This window comes from Motacilla alba, chromosome 1A (genome assembly GCF_015832195.1).
Source record: "Motacilla alba alba isolate MOTALB_02 chromosome 1A, Motacilla_alba_V1.0_pri, whole genome shotgun sequence".
In the NCBI taxonomy this organism is placed as follows: Eukaryota; Metazoa; Chordata; class Aves; order Passeriformes; family Motacillidae; genus Motacilla; species Motacilla alba.
In genome coordinates, this window is record NC_052031.1 from 67869870 (window position 1) to 67894142 (window position 24273).

The 24273-nt window shown below is 42.1% G+C and overlaps 1 protein-coding gene across 30 annotated transcripts in view; it reads right to left on the bottom strand.

The window, feature by feature from the left end:
* Positions 1–24273, bottom strand: part of MICAL3 (microtubule associated monooxygenase, calponin and LIM domain containing 3) — a 175955-nt gene that overhangs the window by 23547 nt on the left and 128135 nt on the right. For 15 of the 30 annotated variants that reach the window (XM_038154665.1, XM_038154658.1, XM_038154675.1 and 12 more), the window contains 11 exons: positions 19656–19882; positions 18408–18530; positions 15214–15351; positions 13012–13074; positions 10154–10258; positions 9438–9569; positions 8940–9031; positions 6141–8016; positions 5132–5226; positions 3264–3311; positions 1435–1485 (listed from right to left, as the gene is read on the bottom strand). In XM_038154665.1, coding sequence (XP_038010593.1) covers positions 1435–1485; positions 3264–3311; positions 5132–5226; positions 6141–8016; positions 8940–9031; positions 9438–9569; positions 10154–10258; positions 13012–13074; positions 15214–15351; positions 18408–18530; positions 19656–19882 — 2950 coding nt within the window. The remainder of the gene's footprint in view (positions 1–1434; positions 1486–3263; positions 3312–5131; positions 5227–6140; positions 8017–8939; positions 9032–9437; positions 9570–10153; positions 10259–13011; positions 13075–15213; positions 15352–18407; positions 18531–19655; positions 19883–24273) is intronic. The other 15 variants (XM_038154666.1, XM_038154674.1, XM_038154687.1 and 12 more) reach the window with 12 other exon arrangements.

Below are 24273 nucleotides of genomic sequence, written 5' to 3' on the forward strand. Positions count from 1 at the left end.
TCACAGTGCAGTGAGCAACAATTTCAGGATCAAATCAAGAGTGAAGAAGCATTTAAGCCAGCTGCAAAGCTGTGATTTTATATGACATCCCATCCCCGCCTTCCACTGCTGTATGAAACCTCTCCCAAAGATCAAACCAGTTTTTATTCTCAGTAATTCTCATTTCTCAATAAATTTAACCAAATGGATTTAGATAAATCAATGAGCACCATGTAGAGGGTTCATCTTGATAGGAGTCCCCTTGATTTCATTTTAAAAGAGGGTAAAGGCTTGTCTACATGAACAGTTACAGCAGTGTAAGCTAAGAAATTACTACACACTAATGTAGAATACTGCACCACCAGAAGCCATCCAAAAGGGGAAAAGCTATGTTTATAGAAATAAAAGGACATTCCCTCTTCTTTTCTGTCAGTGAAACTAGTTCAAGAATATGTCTTTCTAACATTACTGAAATTTGGTTTAGGATCTTACCAGATACACTAGCTGGATATATCGTAGCCTAGAAAGGCTTTCTCTCAAAGAGATTTAAGAGTGTCAAAAAAACTTGACAACTGCACTAAGTAAACTACAGTGAAGAAAAAGCCTCTTTTCTCATGTACGTGTATGTAAGCTTTAAGGGGCTGCTGTAAACATGTGTCTTCCACTTCTGGAAAGAGATCTCCTCCATGGACAGTCAATTCCAAGAACAAAATGTTATGTCAGACCACCCTGAAATTTGCTTGATCTAGTTATTGTGCTGCCACATTGCTCAGTCTACCTCTGTTGATGGTTCTCAGTAAACAGAGTTTAAGGTAGGATCACAGCTTAATTAAAAATCCCTCAGGTAGGTCACTGGCAAGCACCACTGTGCAAAAAGCTCACACTTTACTCTTTTTTTTTTGAAAACACAAATCCACGATGGTACTCAAATTAGAAGGTAAGGAGACAGAGCACATGACCTTTCTATACCATGTAACACTGTTGTGACTGCAAAGACAAGACATTAGGGATTTCAAAAAGCAGCAACTTCTGCCTTGATTTAAGCTTGATACAGAATTTCACTAAGATTTGAGCCAACTCAGCAATTCTGAAAGCTGCTGATTGAAGTGTGATGATTCATTTGAACTCACACTCGAAGCATTAAAAAAGAAGAACATCCAAACATATTTAAGTGTCTTGAAAACCAATTTGTTCTGAAGCTCATAGACAATCCACATCACTGCACAGTGGTGCACTGATAAATGCATGCATTCCAAACGGACATTTCGGAGCTTAATGCATTTTTGGGAGACATCCTCTACAAAGAATTTGCTGCCCATGTCTGCTAACATCTCAGGCATGCACAGTCAGTGTTGATGTTAGTGCACATGTGGTTGGAGCTATGGATTCAATGGGTTAATGTACAGGGGGACATGCAATGCAACAATGGCCAACTAGTGGGAAGGGAGACACTACCTTTGACGAGTATGATCTCTTGAATGCCAAGGCGTGTGGTACATAGATCGACTTTAAAGGGGGAATGGTAAAGGGAGAAAAATAAAAAAAAATGCACAAAATGAAGCAAAATCAGTTCAACATTGAAAACAGATGCACAGTAATAAAACAAAGTGGTTTTTACATGAAACAGAATTGTGCAAATGCTGAACGTGACCCAGACTGATGGAGCACAATGGAACTTCTGGCCACAAAATCAAGTTTCTAGCACTTTGCTGAAGGCAATTAGTTTTGGCAGCCTCCTTGAAGATATAGTCAACTTGGAAATACCTTTTTCTAGAGGAATTATTTGGCCTTTGTCTACCTGTATGAGTATGAAATTCTAGCTTAAGATTTGGAATAATGGCTTATTTCTGGAACACATTTGGTTTGAGCTAGCTTGGCCAACCATGTATTACTCTGTCACACAACTCTCCATTTACATTCTAATTTACAGTCTCTCCTAGGAGTTGTGTTTATTCCATACTTTAAAATTATCTCTATTTCATAGAAATTATAATTGACATTTAACCAACATCATAAATCTTATTTACTGCTTCATGAACTAAGAAACACCAGATGGGCTCAGAGTGGGTTATGTGTCCTGCAGTAATGGAACCTCCTTGTCTAAAAGAAGAGCCCTCCAAAGATCTTGAGGAGCTAAAATTGAAGGGGGAAAGGAGCAGGAAAAGGAGGGAGAAATCACTACTTCCTCTAGCCAAGGACATTCTATGCTGGCCTATACTCAAATATAAGGCAAGTAAAGCACTTAGCTTTATTTGCTAAGAAGAAAGGTAAATTTCCCTTCATGTCATGAAGTCCAGAAGGCATTGTGCCACTCTGGGCAAACAGACAGCATTTTGCACTCTTACACTCAATTAACTAAAACCAGTCACAAACGAGAAGCCAGAGAACAACACCAGCATGTTTGCAGGCTCCAGGACAAAGCAAGCTACCTGTGGTGGTGAACACCTGAGCACAACACCACAGCTGTACAGGAACAATGACAAACACACACATGGTGACAATACACCTACAAACACAACACCCACGGGGCGCTCGGGAATTCTTTACAAGATGCTTCTCTTGAGAGACACCACATTAAACAACACCAAATTAATTCACTGCTGATCACAAAGGGCAGGCTAAACAGAGCAGGCTGGCTGGGAAGCAAGCTCACTACATTACCAAAAAAGCAGCACAAACAGGATTTCAGTTTGGAGAAGGGGTTCACATAAAAGTTAAGTAGCAAACAGTAAGTCAGCTCTTACCCATAGAAAGTAGCAGGCAGGTTATAACTTAAAAAATACAACTCCCACCCCAAAGCAGTACAAACCCAGCTTGGTCAGACGCGAAGTTTGGTTACATTTCTTTTGACAGCAAGGCATTCCAGTGTTTGTGTGTATATTCTACATCCTTGGACAGGATGCAACAAAATGAGGTAGGTCAAGTTTTCAGATCCATATCCTCTAAATAAATACATTCTCAAAACTGTTCTTAAGAGAACAAGATGCTGAGTAAATAAATCCTTAATGTAACTTCAGCAACAGCAAATGAGTGAAAACAAGATACTACCACCACACCCTTGGCAGAGCTCATGAGGTATTTTCAGTATGAGGATTCCAGGCATCTGCCACTGTCACCTATCATCCCCTCCTGTGCTAAGAATGTGATCTGTCTTTCTGCAAAGCCATTTTAAATCTAAGTGGCCCAGCACAGAAAATATATGACCATCAAGGCAGACCAAAAACTCTGTAACTCTTATCTGAACCCCAGGTATTGGGTATCTGTCCTCTGCTGGCCCCAGGTACCTCATTCTTCTGCATCTCTTGGAAAATGCAGAATTTCTCATGAAACGCCTTGAGGGCATGCAAGGGGGAATGGAAGGGGGAGAGAAAAAAGGGAATAAAATAAAAACAAAATAATCTTCCTCTCAGATGAGATCTAGACCAACTAGGGAAAAAGATTAAAAGAGAGATAAGTAAATACAGAAAATTCCTATTTAGTTCATCAATTTCTTCCACCAGCCTTAAATTCATTCATTAGCTATTCTAGTTCATTCTACCATATATACTTAGAAAGCATTTCATATGACACTTCAATTTGTAGTACTTCCACACCTTTGCCATCTCAGCCAAGGATCAGCTTGGCATCTGAGAATGATTTATGCACATGGGATGACAGATTTGAGACAAGAGGCACAGGCCACCGTGCCTGTGACATTTCCCTACCAGAGGCTCTTTTCTTCTTGAGCTTTTTTAACATGTGTACCAGGCACCACCAGGGAAGAACAGTGGGAACACAGTTTTCATCTTGGTGTACCAGAAGAGCCTTAGTGTTCTCTGGGGTCAATTAAATCTCTACATACTTTTCCAAACCTTGCCAATTCTGTCTAGCAGAGCTTTGAGGCTCTCAGAAATTAAAGCAGGATTCTTCATTACTATGATCAAACAGTGCCTTAAATTATTCCCTTGTTTTTGCATTAATAGTGACATTCTAAAAATGAATCAAATAATTTAAAAACAACTAGCTTTGAAACTTTGCTTTCACTACACACTTTCCACATATTAATATGTGCAATTAAACTAAATTCTTATACTAGATCCTTAGGCCAGTAGGGAGGGTGCACAGCAAGCTCCCTACCCTGGACTTCAGGAGAGCAAACTTGGGCTTCTTCATGGATCTGCTTAGTTGAGTGCCATGGGATAAAGCCCTGGAGAGAGGAGGGGCCCAGGAAAGCTGATTAACATTCAGGGATTGCCTCCTCCAATCTCAGAAGCAATGCGTCCTAACAAAGAGGCAAAAATGCTGGGAGGTCTATGTGGATGAACAAGGGGCTCCTGGACAAAGAAAAAGAAAACAAACAGAAACAGGAAGTCTACAGAGGCTACAAACAAGGGCAGGTAGCCTGGGAGGAATACAGAGAAATTCTCCACACAGCCAGGGATCAGGTTAGGAGAGCTAAGGCCCTGACAGAATTAAATCTGCTCAGGGACATCAATGGCAACAAAGAAAGGTTCTGTAGGTATGTCAGTGATAAAGGAAGACTAGGGAAAACATGGGCCCTCTCCAGAAGGAAACCTGGTTATCCAGGATATGGAAGAGGCTGAGGTGCTCTAACTTTGCCTTGATTTTCACCAGCAAGTGGCACCAGCCACAGCATCCCAGTCACAAAAGGGGTTGGGAGAATGAAGAACTGCCCATGCAGGAGAAAGTCACATTTGAGAACATCTAAGGCACCTACAGGTGCATAAGTTCTGAGTGAACTGGCAGAGAAAGGGCCTAAGCCACTACCCATCATATTTAAGAAATTGTGGCAGTCTGGTGGAGTTCCCATTGACTAGAAAAGGGGAAACAAAATCCCATTTTTTAAAAGGAAAAAAAGGAATACCCAGGAGACTAGAGGCCAGTCCATTGCCTTTTAGTGCCCAGTAAATTAATGGGACAGTGAGACAATGGGTCCTTCTTACAATAACAGTGCAGAGTAGCTTGTAATCATGAAAACAAGTGAAACCATCTTATTTTAGATAGGACAGCCAGCCGACTTACAGGAAAACCTGCTCCATGGGAGAAAGAGTAAAAACAACAACATTAATCACCTAAGTTTCTGATGTGATTCTCTGAGTCTGTGATCTGACGGGTGCTAGATCCATCTAAAATGCATTTCCCACCTACATACCTCTCGTTTGGATTTCTGGGAGGAGCGCTCCAGAATATCGTCACTGGAGAGGTCGGAGTCCTCTGAGAAACTCAGGTGTTGACGGAGCTGTAAATCTGTCAAGTTGGGAATAAAAGGGGCAAGTTAGAGAAGTAGTAACAATCATTTCTGTAAACTCTTCAGAGCTCAGTAGGTTGTTTGGTTGAGTAGGTTGTTTGATTGAGCACCAAAAATACTCAGTCCTTTCATGTCAGTGTCAGTCGTTTTGCCTGGGAGGGATCAAAGAAGCCCTGCTCCACAATGACCAGCATGAGTTTGAGCTGTTCTAAGAGAGCATCACTTTGTCCAAATGCTGTTAGAAATAATGATTATAGTTCTCTTTTTGTGCTGTATCAATGCTCTTAGAAAAGATACAGCACTTGGAATGACAGCAGCTGGCTCTATTTCGGCTGTTTGTACAACGCCAGAGAAATACAACATGTTTGCTTTTAATCACATTTAGGGGTAACTTTACTTTATCCCAAGTGACATTAAACATCTCTGCCTGCAACTGGTGGGCATGTGAAGGATTTACAGGAGGCTGTCAAATCCCTCCTTCAGAGATCAGCAGACAGCCACCAGATTACTGGGAACAGGAAGAACAGCATCTCTGCAGTCTTCAGCTTCTGTGGAGCCATGTGGAAAGAAAGAAGAGAGATCAGCCAAAAGAAAAAAATGAAGATCAGATTTAAAGTAGGGATGAAACGTCACAAATTCCAACAAATGATGCTTATTTCTCAAATCTAAGACAAAACAGATGTACCTTGTACATATTGAGACTTAAGCTTTTAGTTAGAGTTCCATTTTTTCCCAGAGGATTCTGTCAATATCCAGAAACACAAATCCAGTCCCTAGCACTTACCCCACTCTGCCCATCTGACACTGGGGAGCAGCAGCATTCAGCACAGTAGCTGAACAACAAAGCAAACCAAAACTACTTTCAAGGGCACCTCGGAAAAGTGCACAGTGCAGAGGCACTTAGCTGTTATACCTGCAGCTGTGATCAGTGGAGAGGGTTTGTGCTTGCCAGAATCCACAGTGGCATTACTTGAGGGAGTACTTGGGCAAGATTTCTCATCAGCCTTTTTCTTCTTGTCTTTCTTATAGCCAGAGAAAACAGACTTCCATAACGACCTAGGCTTTGTTGCTTCCTCTGTCCCACCACTAGATTTGTCAGAAAGTCTGCTATCGTTTTTGGATTTCTTCTCCTTTTTGTTCTTACGAGGGGAGAAGAGGGAACTTCTTTTCTTACTCTTCCCACTGGAGCCTTCTGAAGAGCTTACAGACCCTTCAGGTCCAGCCATATCAGCAGGAGGAGTGGAGTACTTCTCAGTAGCAGAATTATGTTTTCGTGCAGATCCCTCTGCTAATTTCAAGGCCAAATGTTTTGGAGACTCATAAAACAACTCTTTGGTCTTCAAGGGCATAGAAGATGCCTTTCGTGCCCTTGTGGCCCCAGTAGCAGCAGCAGCAGTCATCTCCATATCTTTCATCTTACACAACTGTTTAGCCATGGCATCACGTAGTGCTGGGCTCTTGACAGACTTCTCTCTGGCTCTCATTCTTTCTTCAGCAAGCTCCTTGGCCTCCACAGAAATGTCAGGGAACACTCTCTTCTTATGGTGAGCCCCTCCTTCCATGGAGGGTGGACCACCATTTTCTTTGACCAAGGGCAAAAGATGTGGTTTCTCTGGCCTTGGCCTACTGGTAGGAGGTGTAAAGAACTTCTCGTGAAGGCTCGAGTCCTCTGTCCTGTCATCGTACGTGTCTTCCACGTCATCAGCAAACGGAATTTCATCCACGCTCTCTGCGAACGACTTCCGCACGTCGTCCCTCTTGGCCGGGGGGGCCTCCTTGGCAGGAGGGGCTGGCTCCTGGTGTCGGGGAGCAGGAGGTGTTGATGCTGGTGTCGGAGGTGACCTGGCTTCCACCTCATTCTGCCAGAGTGCCTGGTACCTCTTCCTGCGCAGCGTGGCCGGCTCCTCGTTCTGAGGAGGTGGTGGTGGCGGGCTCGATGGAGGAGTTAGCATGGTGGAGTCGGAAGTGTTGAAGCTCTGGCTAGCCATAGTTCTCATGTTAGATGAACTCTCCTGAAGGCCAAGCCCAGAGCTGCTGGATACATCTCCCCGTACTTCACTGGAAATCTTTAGTTCCTTTTCTGATGGAGACTTTGGAGTGAGCAGAGAAATCTGCTCATTTTCTAACTTGGATAGTCCCTGCCTTCTTGGGGCAGGCTGGGGTTTCACAGGATGGATCCTTTCATCCCCTGAAATATTCCTGCTATTGAAAGTCTTCTGAGGAGTTGTCTCCAGAGCAGACACAGTGAAGCTGCTCTCTGAGCGCTTGTTTCTGTCCACGGGGGTGAGCCCCAAGCTCCGTCGGATTTCAGCGCTCTTCATCCAGAACTCTTCCACGAGGCTGCTCCGTTTCAGGGCTTCTTCTGCAGTAGTGGGGCTCCCCAGCTTTTCCACCTCACCATCCTGGCCCCTAAGGGCCAATTTGGCTAAAGGAGTAGATGTTAAGGCTGGGACAGGTTGGAAACATACTGGAGGCTCCACTGGGGATGGAATGGATGTTTCAGCAGAAGGCAAAGGCTGGGAACAGATAGGCGTTTGAGCAGATGCTGGGGATGAGGCCAGTGCCGGTGCTCCTGGCTGAGACTCTGCTAGTGATGGGGGTGCAATGGCTTCTGGTGATGCAACAGGCTGGGACAACACTGGAGATGGTGGCACCAAAGGGCTCTTAACTTTCCTGTCTTTGGGAATTTCATCCTTTGGTCTTTCTTCAAGAATGAAAGGCTCAGGAAAAAAGTGTGGCTCAGGGGATTTTATTGCACGGCACACTTCAGCCAGGGGATCTTCTACATCCTAGAGAAAAATGAAAAGGGGGAATATTAATAATGACTGAGCACAGGAGAATACAATTTGTTTTGTTTTGTTTTTAACAGAACTAGAAATAAGGAAACCACCCAAGTATCAAAATACTAATTTAATATCCCAAAGTCTGCCTGCTAAACAATAACAGTGTCTGACAGAATCATTCGATGGCCATCAAAAAAAAAACAACTTTATTTTAATAGAAAGTGAATGCTGTCAGCAATTGCTGCCAGCAAACCAGACTCAGCCCACTGTAAAAGTAAACTGGTTTATGCCAAAGCTCTCCAAAACAATATTTTAGCAATTCCTTAAAAAAAAAAGAAAAAAACCCAAAACATTTGGAAGGGAAAATTTGAATGGAACATTTTAAGGGTCAAGTGCTTCCAGCTCTTACACACTGCAGCACACTTGCAAGCTGTCTCCATGGGCTGACAACATGACAGTACTACACTGACATGCCTCACTTCCTTAAGCTGAAGTGTGTTGAGCTCTGGAACAAAGAGGCACTGCTTTGGTTACTACTGTTATTTTCAATTGTAACTGCACAGAATCTGCTTTTGGCAAACCAAAGACAGCCAGACCAGGCTAAACAGGAAACACACAGCTCCCTACATTTATCACATATACCTGCTGCTAGCTGCTCACTGAAATTAAAATACTCTGTGTTATTCTGCCTGGGGCTTTGTGACGGGAACTTGTGTGGCTGTGATGAAGCCACTACACTCTGAAGATAGGAAAAAGAGATAGTATACATTATATTTTAAGCCTAAATGAAGTCAGATTTCAAGATCAACATAAATATTAGAGACAGGAAAGGAGAGCCCCCTGCTGTCAGTCCTTATTAGTTTATCCAACAAACTGTTTAATTGAACTACGGGTGCTAAGTAAAAACTGTCAAAGACTCCCTTTCTTACCTCTGCTTGTTTTGCTTTGGGACTAGCAGCTGGAGACAGAGGAAGAACACTGTCATTAGAGGGCTGGATAGGGATGGGTGGCTTGCATGGATCTAAGGAAAAGAAAAATGTTGCAAAAATAATTAAACCATTACTATTCTAGCTTTTTTTTTTAATGTTACACACAGAAAGTAGTGACAAATTTCTCAGCTTTTTACACAAATTTTAGATTGGACATCTGGAACACAACAAAAATTTTTAAATGTCCAAAATGGTACAAGCTTTTTAATAACAACTTTTACCACAAAAAAGCAGTTAGAAGGGTTCTCACATTTTACAAAGCTGTAATTAATGGATTCAGATCATTCTCCTCAAAATGTTAATGCAAGCACAGACCTTGCCACTGAGAGCTGTAAGATGGTTCAAATCCAAGAGACTCTCTTCTCCTAAATCCCATAACTGTATAGACTATCTCAAATGCAATGAACATCATTCAAGCACTAAAGAGAAAGTGATTACCTTCAGTCACACTGTGAGAAGCACCTTCTGCCTCTTCTTCTTCTTCTTCTTCATCCTCAGAGACTTTCAGTTCTGCCCCTTCTGCCCCACTCTGACGCAGGCGAAACTCGGCTTCTGCATCAGAGGCTATGTCTGATCACGGATGGGAAAAAGCAAGACAACTTGGATACGAGTCCATCAGGGCATAATGCTTTCTATTCACATGGTGCTAATCACTTTCATAACCTGAACACGTAAATGTTCACTCATTTTTTGGTGATAATTAGTCATTTAAGCAGTAAATGTAAGCAGTAAATGATTGGACTATTAGTACAAAGAGTTAAATCAGTAATTGAAGCCCTGCTTTATCAGTTCTTTGGAAAATTTTCTCTGTTTTCTGCCATATGCAGTTAATTTTACAATAGCACAAGAAGCATTCTGACAGTATTATGGACCTTTCACAAATTTAATTCTATTTCTGTTATTGATCAGGATTAGTATTGAATACAGACACAAGCCATGTAGTGAGAGGACATGAGAAATTCATTACATAATCCAGGACATTGAGGTTCTTCTCTTTCTTTTTGTCCCTCACTCCTGGCTCCCTCTCAGATATTTGAAACAAACTCCCACACCTCTAAAAACAAGACCAGGTTTAAGTACCCTCATGCAAAATGTTCATTGCCAATACATTCTGTTCACACAACAGGTTTAAAGGCTGCACAGTGGTACCCTACCATCGTCCAGCTCTGCACCCGTGTCTCCCTCTTCACCTGCCTGCCCTTCTGTGTCTGCAGGCTCTGTGCCCAGCTCATCCTCCACATCATCCTCCTCACATGGAGCTAGAATATATTCAAATATTGAGGGGAAAAAAAGAAAAGAAAACAAACACTACACAGTGAAAAAGTTCTATATTGAACTGTACCAACAGTTTATACTGGAGATGTTTATCAGTTACTGTCAATACAAGAAATCCTGAAATGTGTCACCTGGAGAGACGTCTATGATGAAGTGACACTTCCAGACTCCAGTGAATAAAGGAAAGCCTGCCCTTGGGAGTCTCCAAAGCAATTGCAGTGACAGCTGCCAGGGCTTTTCTGAGCAACAGGTGTTGTGAAAAATTAAACGAGAGGGGGACTGGGAGGACATCAAACCAGAATAAAGGTTACTGTTCTTCCAGAAAGACTTTGTTTTTTTCTTTACCACAACAGAACAGTTACCATCACTTGATAGCATATGTGTATTACGTCAAAACTGGAACCTCACAATTAACCAGGACTGTTCATCTTGAAATTGAAAGTGGCTTTGAGGGTGTGAGTCAAAGACAGAGTCTGGGTATGGGATTTACCATTATTACACTTGGAAACTGTTTAACTCTGTGCAGCTACAGCAGTCTTTGGTAATAAGGTCTAAGAAAATGCATATGCTCTACAAGTGACTAGTGCACAAATTGAGATAATTTAAAGTAATTAAAATAACATATATAAAATCTTTTTTCTGTTACAGATCATTAATTGAGACACTTTTAAGTAATTCAAATTACATATTCAAAACTTTTTTTCCCATTTAGAGACCACAATTTGATTTACTAGGTCAAAATAAAGAAGAGATTCTTGAATTTGTAACTCTAAAAACTATGACATCTGACACTACTGCTTTTGACAGCATTTAATTACAGGAGGAGAGACAAGACCAAAGTGTGGAATATAAATCTCATTATTAAATGATACTTAAAAAAAAACAAAACCTGTGCAATGGATGATTTGCTGCCTTTTTTTTTTTTTTTGGTTAAACATTTCCATTAAATATAATTTAAATATTTTTTAAAAAGTGAGCACTTCCAGTTAATGATCCTTTTTATTTACTAGTGATGATGTGGCTCTTGGAACTATTTACATCATTGCACTGCTAATTAAGACAGTCTTGAAAACAAACTAACCCTCCCTAAAACTGAGGTCTTGCAGCCTCTCCTTTTCTACAGGTCTTTGCTTATTTCAAAAAACAGCCTTCAGCAGGTGGTTTGTCTTCTTCCTTCAACCTGAGGATTTCCCTTTTTCCATGCTCTGTAGTGAGCATGGATTAGTTTATTTTCTGTCAGCTACTGTGGAATGCAGTTCCACTCATGTGTGATAATGTACAGGTCTATTCCTTTATATCAGAGGATTATCAAATCCAGACCCTTACCTATGTCAAGCACAGGAAAACTGAATCATGTGGCAAAGGCTGGAGTGCCCACAGGAGCATTTATAAATCTACTGAACAAAATCAAACCATGTCCCAGTCTGATCATCGCTTAGGTATGCAATAGCTTATGTTATTTTGGAAATGATAATGTCATGGAATGGCTTTATGGCAACAGCAAATGTGAGTAATCTTAATCCAAATTTGCAAAAAAACATAACCAATGTTAAGAATATCTGAATCCAGTATGTATGTGTGGGTTTCAGATTCAGAAACCATGAATGGATGTGACATACACGGATTATGTTGGAGAGAGAGGAGAAAATCAGGTTTCAAACAGGTTGGTACAAAAAAACTCAATGGAAGATTACAGATGCATCAAAAAGTAACAACTTGGTGCAAGGGTGGATCCCATCCTGAGGGAAGCTTGCAGGTGGCTGGTTATATGATACATATACTGTGCATATACACATATGCAGTTAGGATGAGGAGCAAGAGGCCAAAAGCTGTCACACAATAACTCAGAAGTTACACACTACGGCAGCCAGAAACTGGGATCAGCACTTGGTTCATATTAGCTGGCAGCTGTGAGCAGCCTGCATCGTGTGCAGACACCTTGTAAACACTGCTGGCTTGCCAAAGCAGCAGCAGAAGCGAAGTTTTAAAGGCAAGCTGGCTATTCTGATGTGCCAAAGCAACTCAGCTGTAGATCAACTACCTAGCACAGACTGCTCCCCTAATTCAGACACCTTCACAGCTTTACACAATGTACTCCCTCACTATCATCCCAGAATCTTCAGGCTCATCGGTTTGTGATAGAGCTTAGAGGACCACGCAAAAAAAATCAGCTGAGCTCTACCACCCTTCAGCATTCCTGAGGCTTTCCTGAATAATGTGAACATCAGGTCAGAAGAGATGCAACAACCACCAGTATTCCTAAAGATCTTAGCTTGGACTTATTCTTCTTTGCTGTTTTCTTCACCACGTAACTATGGTTTGCAGCTGCTACAGAGAAGTGCAATTGCTTTAAGCACTCTCTGTCACTTAACCCTTCAACTGCAAGGAAGCCCCATGTTCTTTTAGTCTAAGGGTTGGGGGAAGAAAAGCTGGCCCCATCTTCAGTCGACTGAGCAAATGGAAGTGCTCAGCTGGATCCCTCCTGCACTGCTGCCCCCAGGAGAAGCTGTCCTTGGCCTGCCTGCCGAGGGTTACGGTGGGTGTGGAGCTCATGCGAGAAGGGGCTGTCTGAGCAAGGCGGACATGCACACTCCCCGTCCCCCCTCCACCTCCACTCATGCAGTAGCGACAGGGCCGTAAGTTCCAGGGTTAAAGGACCAGCTCAGCTGCTGAAGGCATGGAGAAGAGAGGGGCAGGGTTATTGTGCGTTGGAAGACATAGAACATCACCAAACTACCTCCAGGGACCGTCTCCAGCCACGCCTGTACCGCCTCATGGCGTACGGAGGGAAGGTCGGATGCTGAATTTAAAAAACAATAAATTGTAAGAAGTCAAAATTAGACCAGCAGTCAGCGTCTAAAACAGAAGAGTGACAGAGGGAAATTTTTCAGTAGCAAATACAGGAATAAAACCTATGAAATTTCAATCACCCGATTCCAGGCTTGAGAATTAAATCGAGATAACACACAAATGGCAGGGGCCTAATGTTCCTTTGGGATCTGTAACGTTAGAGGAAATATTCCTGCATGGCACAGTGAGAAGAACACTGCCTCAGACCGGCAGGCAGCTGCTACCGTGCTCTCCTCGGAACTCTGCAGAGGAGGAAAACTGAGAAAAGGAAGAGCTGAGCAATGACAGAGGGGTCCCACGTGTCCCAGAACCTGCACTGCCCAGCAGAGGAAGAAGAGCTCCCAAAGCAGAATGAGAGGGATTTCTGGGAACTGTGACACTGTCCCAGGCTGTCACATCAAACCTTATCACTGCTGCTGCCAATGGGCTCCCCAAACACCTCGGATCACGGAATACAGCTCCTCAGCCAGGAACAATCTGTCTCTTGAACTCAGGTTGAAAATGTACAGCATTGCCACAAGCACATATTGGCAACGGCCTTTGACATACCCAAACTGCTGATAACACCTGCACACACCTCTGCCATATGACAGAGCAATAGAAGCAGCTGTTCATACATCAAGATTGTCCTAGGTTGGCCCAGCTTCAGGGAACAGAAAGGAAATACTGACTCCCGTCCCAAAGGAATTCTGAAAGATCACGAAATTGATTTTGGAAAGAATCACCTGTTGCTGGCAGCTGTAATAGTACCCCATAGAAAAGTAAGGATTGAACTCATGACCTACAGATTATGAGAATAAAATACAAATTAAAATAAAAATCTGGAAACTAGAGTGACACAGACCTCCCACGCAGAAGCACAAGTAACCTTAATGGTTGTAAACTTAAGAAACATTGTTAACAATTTTTACTTAGTGCTTTTTAAACATTAATCAACCACTCTAGCAATACTGAAAGTTACGGAGAGCTGGACACAGCCTATTTTAGTGGCTGCAGTGGGAATAAAATACCCATCTCTTATTTGTAGGGAGCTGATTTCACACCAGGAAATCCCAGTGCATTCTACAAACTGCAAATGTAAGTACAGCCAAACTGATCTGGAATTGTGTACCAAGGTAGACCAGGATTAAAAAAGCCCCAATACCAAACATCCAAAACTGTAAGGAAAAGAGAATTATCTGGAATAGAAGAAAATCAAGTATCATGAGGTAGAGCTCTGTATTTTTAACTTAATTTCATTTTTTCTGTGAAAGACACCCCTTCTCACAGCAGATATACTCCCTCTACAATTGTGTCATCATGGTTGCAGACTGAGAGAAGACCACTGCTCATCACCTGCATGGTGAACTTTGATTTACGCCCACAGATAAGGCACTTATGACATACTTACCTTAAGACATGTTGAACATAGCCTAGAACAAGGTCAGCAGGGACTGCTGGAAGGTGCTCGCATGAGATCTAGGCTATTGGCATTTTCCCCCCCTCTAAAGTTTTCCTTTGAGTAACTGACAACTTGCACATTAGAGGTAGATACACTGTCAAATCTTAAACACAGGAAGTCAAACCCACCATTTGCAACTCCCTTGACTCCCTGCTAATACCAGATGCAGTTACTAATACTTGGAAAAGAAGCAGCAGAGAAACATGCTCGATACAGAAGCTGACCCTGTTCAATCTTTGCTCTGGTAACTACACAACACAGCCCCTCAGCTTTCCCTAAAAAGTGTAGTTTTCCCTGCCACAAAAAAAGCATGAGACTACTACTATTAGCATCCCTAGTCAGTTACAGAGGGCTGACTGCCAGCACTACCAAATTGTGTGTGGTGAGGAAAAATGCTACAGAGTCAAAGCAGGCAGACAAATAGGTCAGAAGACTCACAGAGCTGAGAAAGCAGCAGTTTTAAACAGACACTGACCTGAAAAGCAAAATGTTTAACCAAGTGTAATTTCAGTGCAATTTGAAGGCAATTCCTTTCAATCACTGCTGCCCCTGCTGAAGTCACTGGTCTTGAAGGGCGCAGAAGCAACAGAGTTAAACAGCTGCAACTGGGATCCAAGAACTGATGGTATGGGGCTTGGGGGAGATTACCTCTGGAGGTGGAGGACTTTGAGGCTGAGACCATTTTTTCCTCCTCCTCTTTCTCACGGATGTGTGTCCAGTGCACATCTGCCAGGATCTCCAGAGGATCAACCGGATTTACAATCTGCTGCAGCCTAAGGTTTCCAGCTAGCAGGAGGAGGGCATGGCATAACAGGTTGTAGGCAGGGTGTATGAAGGGGCAGGGAGGAAAAGATGGGAGAACAGTGGAAAGGAAAGGTAGCACATCATAGGAAAGGAAATAAGAAAAGAAAATATTATTGGCTAAGGTCAGTTGGCAAGACAGACAGAAAAAGCTCAGCACCGTGTGCGCACGCATCCACCAACAGAGCTCCTCACGCCTCCCATCCAAGCTGGGTAACGCCATTCCAAGGGCAGAGGGATGCCATTAAAGCATCATCAGACATCATGTCTATTGCAAGAAGCTTTGCTGAAATGAAAGAAGTTCTCTGGGTGTCCAACAGAATGTGGCAGGTAAATACCAATTTAGCAGAAATTCCCAGCTCCTTCAGCCTATTCATTATGATTATTGCCAAAGATGTCCTGCTGTTAAAGGTGAGGAACAATCTCCACCTGATTGATGCATCAAGACAAAAGGTTTTTCCATTTCCTACTATTGGGCTAGGCACTTCTTTCTGGGTACACACACTGTGAATTGAATAATATGATGGATCTGAGAGTTTCACGTGTGTATGTGCGTATGCACACATGGGCACATGCTAATTTTAGCACCTAAAACCGCTTTGTTTACTCCTGGCTCTTTTGTACTGACTTATTCAAAGGGAGATTTTTTTTTTTTCCTGAAGGATAACAGCATTTTGGTTGTGACTTGACAGCTCCCCAGAAGGGAATTCCTGTCACGCAAATTATTCTGTTTAAGAGAAATTGCATTACTCTTCAATTACCTGCCTACACAAAGCTCAGCTACTTATGGAATGTCAAAGAGAAGAATGGGCACCCTAAGCAATTGATGAGCTTGTTTAACTTCTGCAGAACACCTGCCCTGGGAGCACTTACTCTGAGGTATTAAATTTATAGACCCTGTCTCCATTGCTTGTCTGCTCTGGTTCTGGAACTCAGGCTTCAATATCCATAACAAAAAAAACCTGGTTCTGCAGGGGACAGGTGTTCAGCTGTACACTGTCTGCAGGAGTAGTCTTAAAAAAGCAAACATCTCAGCCTGAAAGGAAAATGCCCACTTACTTTATAAAGATGGAAGCCAATTTTCACAACAACTGGATTACCACTGAGTAGGGCAAAGCACTGTTGCAGGAGTTTAGAACCTCAAAAGCAGTTAGATTTTCACATGGTGCTCTAACGTTTGAAGGAAACAAGACACATTAGCAGCATTTAGAGCTTGCACTCATTATTTCCTGCTGTCTCATTTTAACAAGTTCCTCTCTCCCAGCCATGTTTTTCCCAGACATGACAAAGTGTTTGGGATTTCCATTTCAGGAATGACCACGTGTGAGATTTGGCATTAAAACCGCAGAAGAAACAGGCAGAAGGAACTGCAGGAAGGACAGAATCAGCAGATGGTCATTAAAGGGAAAGGGGCTCAGAGGCACAAACCCAAATGCAGAGCAGGATTCACAATGTAGCCAAGGTTTCCACAGCTTTATGTCTCTGTTGCCTCACCAGAGTGTTTTTGTATCAATTACATGACCACAAGGGTTACCAGAGGTGCTGGCCATCCTGCAGGGACAGGAACCTGGGCTGTCCTCGCTCCGTCCCAAAGCGCTTGCATGCAGCCCCCAGGATGAGTAGAGTTAGCACTTGCATCGCCACACAAAGGTCTGTGTTAAAAGGTTTAGGTTTGCCAGCAGGGGCTGAGAAGTACAGAGTCACTCAGCAAGGCTTGGAAAGAGCAGGTCCCACATGATCTGCAGGTTTTCAAGCGGATTGTTCTGGGATTTAGACCACTGTAACCCACACACCTTCAGTTTTTCCACAGAGGCTTGAGCCTGTGCTGTCCCTCTGACCTTTTCCCGTAAATAATGAGCAGCACAGCCAGACATGAAGGGCTGCTGCTTGGCCTAGAGGCAAACCTAACACTTCTTTAATGTCTAATAAGTGCTTGAGAATTTCAAACAACACGTGGCACAGCCTTTCCTCAGGGCTGCCTAATAAGCTTTGCAGGAAGCTGAACATTAATTGCACTTAGATTTGGAATGGTAGCTTTCCTCCATTTCCTCTGCAGCACCAGCACTTTATAAGCTGTGGGCAGGCACAACATTTTCCCTTTATTGGCTCAATGTTTTCACTTTATTGGAGTAAGGAGCCACCTGCAAACCAACTCCTTGAGAGTCAGGTCTGAAGCACCCTGGCAACTGCAACAGGGGGAACTTCTTCAGGTATGCCCTTCAGCCACCTTACTAATGCTTCTCATTTTTATCACAGAAAAGTTAGGTGGCAAAAAAGTTATAATGCTTCTTCCATTTTTATTTCCTCAGGGGAAAAAAAAAGAAAGTTGGAAGCTAAGCTACTGTGGTTATTACAACCATCAGCTGTAAAATATGCAGCTTGACAACTGAATATGCCCCCTTACATGCAGGAAGGCACTTGGATTTTCCTCTTATATATTCTGGCTCTAATGAACCACATTGAGGGAATAAGGGGTTAACAAGCTATTGGGACCATGTGCTACAAAAACCCAAAAATAAACTGCAAGAGAATGCATCATGGAAAATGACACAACCAGTTAGATTTGAATGTCTGATTAATTTTATGACCATTATGTAACTGTTTGAAGAATCTTGAGGGATTGCTGTAGCTTGATTAGTTTCCTTCCAGACTCTCCCCACAGACAGACACACACACAGAGGACGACAAAAAAAGCAACTTTGCTGACACAAGCAGTCTAAAGGCAATACTTCTGATGTGTCCCATGTGTCTGAGATAATGCCCAGGTGCCAGTAGTGTGCATGTATAGAAGAATCTGATACTCCTTATTACCTGGAAGTCACTGTGCATGCAAATTACAGCAGCAAATTGTCCAGGTTTTCTAGAAATCCTGAGGTACTTGGTAGCTTTATCACCTTCCTAAAACCAGTGGCAACGACGGATCTGATTTATGGCACTTGAAGCAGGAGATGAACAAGGGCTACTGAATCAGTTTTGAGGGAGCTGGTAACACAATGAAATAAACCACAGAAACTCTTCATGTGGGACCTGCTCTTTAATACCTTCCCCTGGAAGTGGAGACAGCGTACGGGTACCTTTATGTGTACCCGAGTCCTCTTCATCTGAGAGACGTTGGAGCCAGAGGCCTTGCTGCAGCTCTCTCTCCCAAGGGTTATACTCCCCCTCTACAGCAGAGGGAAGCACACATCCACATTTAGCACCAGGCACACGAGTACACACACAAGCCATGGAGAGAGGGAAAGAGAGAAAGAGAGAGGACAGGATCAGAAAGAGAGACTGCCTGGAAATGCTGCAGCTCCCCGTACTCCCGCTGTGTTCCAAGTGCCTGGCAGGAAAACTGCTCGAATGAAACAACATCCGCCCAAGAACACCACTGCTCAGCAGGCTGAACACACAACATGCATGTTGCCATACTCATAAAGAAGTTTTGATTTCCACAGACTTCACTCATGGACATTCAGCTCCTAGGTTGAGAAAGAAGCCAAGGAGCCTGCTGAGCTCATCAACGACACTGCCACTAAGACTCAGAACACCGGACCTCTGCTGGCAGTAGGCAGCCAAAGACCTTTACGAAAAAGCTCTTTGGAGTCTACAAGTCTCCTCAAAAAGGAAATGTGAGTATAAAGACAAAGACAAGAGCAGTGAGAAATTTGGCATGGTGGTGAAACACTGGAAACATGTCTATTCTGAGCACAAACTTTGCATTTTGATGACTGAGACAAACACAGGGGAAGGAGTCTTTCCCTAAGGTTTTCCACAGAAATCTTTCAAAGCTAAAATGGGAACTACCTGAACTCCCTTATTTCCCAAGCCCATCTTTTAACCTGGGAGAGCTAGAAGCACCTCCTTGAGGAATGCCCTGCTGACAGTGAAAGGGCACTGCCCGTTGGTGAGGCACTCTAAAACTGAAAACACTGCAACCACAATGCTTCCAGTTCCTGCTGTCAGAGAACAAAGGGCACATTCAAATCTAATTCCAAATAATTCTAAAAACCAACCGTAAGCCAATACAGCAGCACAAGGCTGTGAACTGACATGCTGGCATGGGGTATGGGAAGCATATTGTGTGAGTACTAGTACTCTAAACTGTCCTGTGGGCAAAGTCCTTCAGTAACCAGAATGAACCACCTTGAGCTTTTCTTGACAGTAACTCCCTCAAAAATCAGAGCAATAAAGAAGCAAAAGAAGAAGTAAAGTTTTCCAAGGCAAATCTTTCTTATTCTGCATGGCAAATACTCAACTCATTTTTCCCTGCTGGCTGGCAGAAAGAAAGGATGAACCAAGCTAACCTTCACTTGACTCCTCATCTTCTTCCTCTTCGTATTCCTCCTCATCCTCATCATATTTGTACTCAATCTCATGATTTTGCTCAGCCTCAATCTCTTCTTCACTCTTTCCCTTCAGGAGGGCGTGGATACGCACGGCCTCCTTCCATGGCACACCACCCAGGTCTGAAGGGGGTTGCTGTTCATCATCTTCTTCTTCATCTTCCTCCTCCATCTCAGATTCTGAACTACTGTAAGGTTTTAGAAAAAAAAAATTATGTTGCTAATAATAAATAATAACATTAAAGATTATTAAGTCAATGTTTTCTTGATCAGTCTTAGATTAATAACAAGTAATTTCAACACACATAAGCCTAAAACATAACACTGATTTTCAGCTTTCAACATTTCATAGGCCTTTTAGTGGCAGCATCATCTGCAGGCTGCAGTATGATCCTTGCCCTGCTTTTTTTAAAGAAGGAGAGGCAGCAGAAAAGTGCCTCTGAGGCCAAGTCCAAATATTTGTGCAACATTGTTACAGCTCAAGACAATTGAATACAACAGAAGGAAACTATTTTCTTCATATCACATTGCTCCTGATAAATGGGTGCAGGAGTTCTTCACAGTGTCAGAATGCAGAAGGCCATGGCTTTTGATACAGCAGCTACTGCTAAGATACCCAAGATGATTTTGGCACTTGTTCCTGCAAACCACAGCAGTCTTTGGGAGTAGAAAGAACACAAAACACATCAGGCAAAGGATATAGCATGTGAACTAAGGAGAGACGGAGGAGAAAACCCAAAAAATCCTCACTTTTCTGCATCAGAGACAGAAATATGTATCCAATTAAGTACACAGTGTACATAGTGGCAAGAAACTGTAGGAAGCAGTGCAAAGATAATTACAATAATGAGATTATTATTCCCACAGCAAAGTCTAAACCGTGCAAAGCAATAAATCATTAGTGCCTTTCAGAAGTCACCTCTGTTTAATTCTAACAGTTCCTCAGCATATGCAGCAGGGGCCAGAAATGTAACCACTCATTCAGGGACATTAAATCTAGCTCACTCTTACATGCCAGACTACCTAGAGAGACTGAGGAGAAAGATGACTGCATTTGTCACAGGAAAATGAATGAGGACTATAACACACTCACGGATCCTCTCTGCGGGCTCAAAAGGTGCTCCAGCTTTTTTTTACCTGAATAGACCTTTGCCATAACATTGCATTTATTAGAGCAACTGTTGGATACTTCCCCTATAAATCTTAAAAGGCCCAATTCATCTCACTAAAGGAGAAAACTGTTTGAGAATAATTAAAGTTTGGGTGAATAATCTGAGAACAGTATTTCTGCTGCTTCCTTATGCCCACTATCACACTGGCTTTGGCAGAACCCATTCCATATAGACAATAAAAGGGAAAACCAACAAGTTGAAAGTAATGAAGTTTACACTTCATGTAGGTCTATAAAATACAACTTGTACAGTTGTACTATCTTATCTACATAATTTTATTCATCTACTAGTCTGAGAGCCTATTTTTGATAGCAAACCTAATAAGGAAAACCCTTTGTTCATGCTCTGACTGTCACACACTTCTTTCCATAGGCTCTTAAATTCTTCTCACTGGTCTGCATAGAAATAACACTATTTTGCTCAAATTACAAGCCACTTTTTCACAGCATAAACTCAACAGTTATTTTTAACATGCTGACTGATTTTCACATGTGAAATACTGAATACAAACACTGTTGGCAAGCCATGGGCTTGGTGCATGGAGACCAGAGCATATTCCAAAGGCTTTATGCAGATATTGTCACAAAGATAAAAAGTGATGTTCCCCTTCTCCCTGATTTACCTTCCCACCCTTTGGTATGGAAATAAACCTGACAGGTGCTGCATGCTGGGGGCTTGGTGTGCTGTCAATAAAGTTTACTGCTGCTCAAATTGTTGCCATGGGTGCTGAAGGGGATGAGCTGCTGCTCTTCCACCAGCCAGCTTATCGCATGGAGGAGTGACGACACAAATTCTTCACCACACAGCTCACTTTACCTTCTTTGGCTTTTATTTATCACTTGGCTTTTGTTTGACCTTTGAATACTGAGAAGTGAGAAGCTGAAAGACAGCAGTGAGAGATAACCTGGTATAGTGAACATTCCTTTCAGCATGGAAACTCTGTGCCGTAGGAATTCATTCAACAGCTAAAATTTTAATTTTCTATAAAGCAGAAATCAAAGACTGAGGTAGAATTTACATAAGCAGAATTTACATAAGCAGTTGAGTATCTCATTAGGAAAAGGTGAATGTACAGATTTAGTGCTGAGGAGAGGAATTGAAACCTAAACTGTGGCAATGAATCTCTCCCCTTGCCATACAGACCTATACTGCACAAGCTGTCCTACAACACTCTTGTGAAAGGCCATAGGACATGACAGCAAAACTGGAGATAGCACACTAGGGATTACTGCAACTTAAAGGCAATCAATAAGGCACATAAAAGGTTTCCCACACCTCACACTAGCGTGTAGTCTGGGTTTAGTTGCTTAATTTATATTTTTTCTTATTGAAACTAAAATAAGATTAACTCTCTTTTGAAAAACTACACTTTAAATGCTGTTACCCATAAACTTTCTCTGCAGTGTGTGCGTGATGGGAAGCTGTGCACCAAAATGTGAGGTGTCTGCCTGATTTCTATCTGCCACCTAAGTGAACCCTGAAAGCCCAACCCATCCTTCATAAGACACGGAGAGAACAAAGAGTTCCCCATCTCCTCTGCCTGCTCCTAACCCTGCAGCGCTGCACCAAGACAGTGAAGATGATTAAATCAGGGCTTTGCTTGGCTTGTTGCAGGAGTCAAAACTTTTCTTTTTGTCGCTGAAAAAGTAGTCAGACTCCTCCCATCACCTTTTTATTTTTATTTTTTTCCAGTCTTTTTGTCTTCGCAGTCTATCCATGGAGTGGATACAGCTGGACAGAGAATACCCAATAGCTACCCAACAGCAAAATCCTCTAGAAAGTTCTCCCTCTGCTCTCTCTGATAGTTGGCCCATACAGCCTTGTCCATTTTCTGAGTAAACTGCTTGCCATATTAGGATTTGGAATATAAATTCTTCCAAGTCAAACTGACAGGGAATTTGATGTATTTCCTCTTTTCTCCGTATGACAGAAAGTGAGTTACCCACACTGGTTCTCACATGGAAAATTATAAAATGCAGTCTATTACAGACAGAAATACTCACACTGATAACAAGCTACAGGCATGAATGTAGGACAAAAGGAACTAAATGTAACACCCCACAAGACAAAAATCAAATTTGCTAACCTAATAATGCACTGCCCTCAATCTCCAGAATCTCACAAAACACCTCTTGGCGACGACCATCAGCTTCATACCAAAATGACAAAACTCCACTTTTTTAACTAATTCTTGGCCTTTGAAAGTTTTCTGCCATTTATTGAGCAGGCCTATTGTGCCTGATTTATTGAAATCAAGACAAAGAGTAACAACAGTCAATGCCTCCACACTTCTGTTCTAGAGGTAGAAACATAAAGGAGTAAAAACCCCTGAGATCATCAATGCTTATATTGTCCTAGTTGATATAATTCCTAAACCTGAGCAGGTAACTACAGAAAGTTAAGAAAATATAGTTTGGATCTCCCAAAAATAGGCCAAGATTATTCAATTTCTCACACAGATCTATATGTGCAGGCAATTCATACATAGAATATGACTGTAGGATCTAAGTTTCAGGAAACAAAAACCAGCATTTTCTGAGTTTATTTCAAGACTACTGGACAGACTTGGAGAGGAAAAGGCAAGAGCTGCTATTGCTACAAAGTAGATGAGAAATTGTATTAAGAGACCAAGACTCTGCAAAAGTGTGTGATTGACTGCAATGTTTATGAGCATTCTTGCTCAAGGATTTCCTCTCAATGATGCTTGCAAAAATTGTTACCACTAGCTCTGCCTGCATGGATGTGGATCCTGGTGAGCTTGCACAGAATTTTGCATATAAAGAGAAATTCATGAAGGTACAACACATTTATATACCTTCATTTTTATTATCATGAAGGTACAACACATTTATATACCTTCATTTTTATTATCATGAAGGTACAACACATTTATATACCTTCATTTTTATTATCATGAAGGTACAACACATTTATATACCTTCATTTTTATTATCATGAAGGTACAACACATTTATATACCTTCATTTTTATTATCATGAAGGTACAACACATTTATATACCTTCATTTTTATTATCATGAAGGTACAACACATTTTTCAACAGCCACAGCTATTGCTTCCCATTAATACCTCTCAGGCATTGCACCAGCATTCAGTCAGGATTAACGTGTCTGTGAAGCCTAAATCTTGAAACCAAACATGGTTTTGAATTGTAATGCAATGCATACAGAAAAGGAGGTAACTTTGGGATCCCCTTCCACTTGAATGCATATTCTGTTTGCTCAAAAGACTCACCTTTGAAACAACTGCAAAATTAAATTTAAAAATCCCTTCCAATTTAGAACTTAATTGTTGTGTTTGTAGGCAACCCCGACGAGGGGAGAGATGAGTGAATTTGACTCCATGTTTTTAGAAGGCTAATTTATTATTTTATGATATGCATTATAT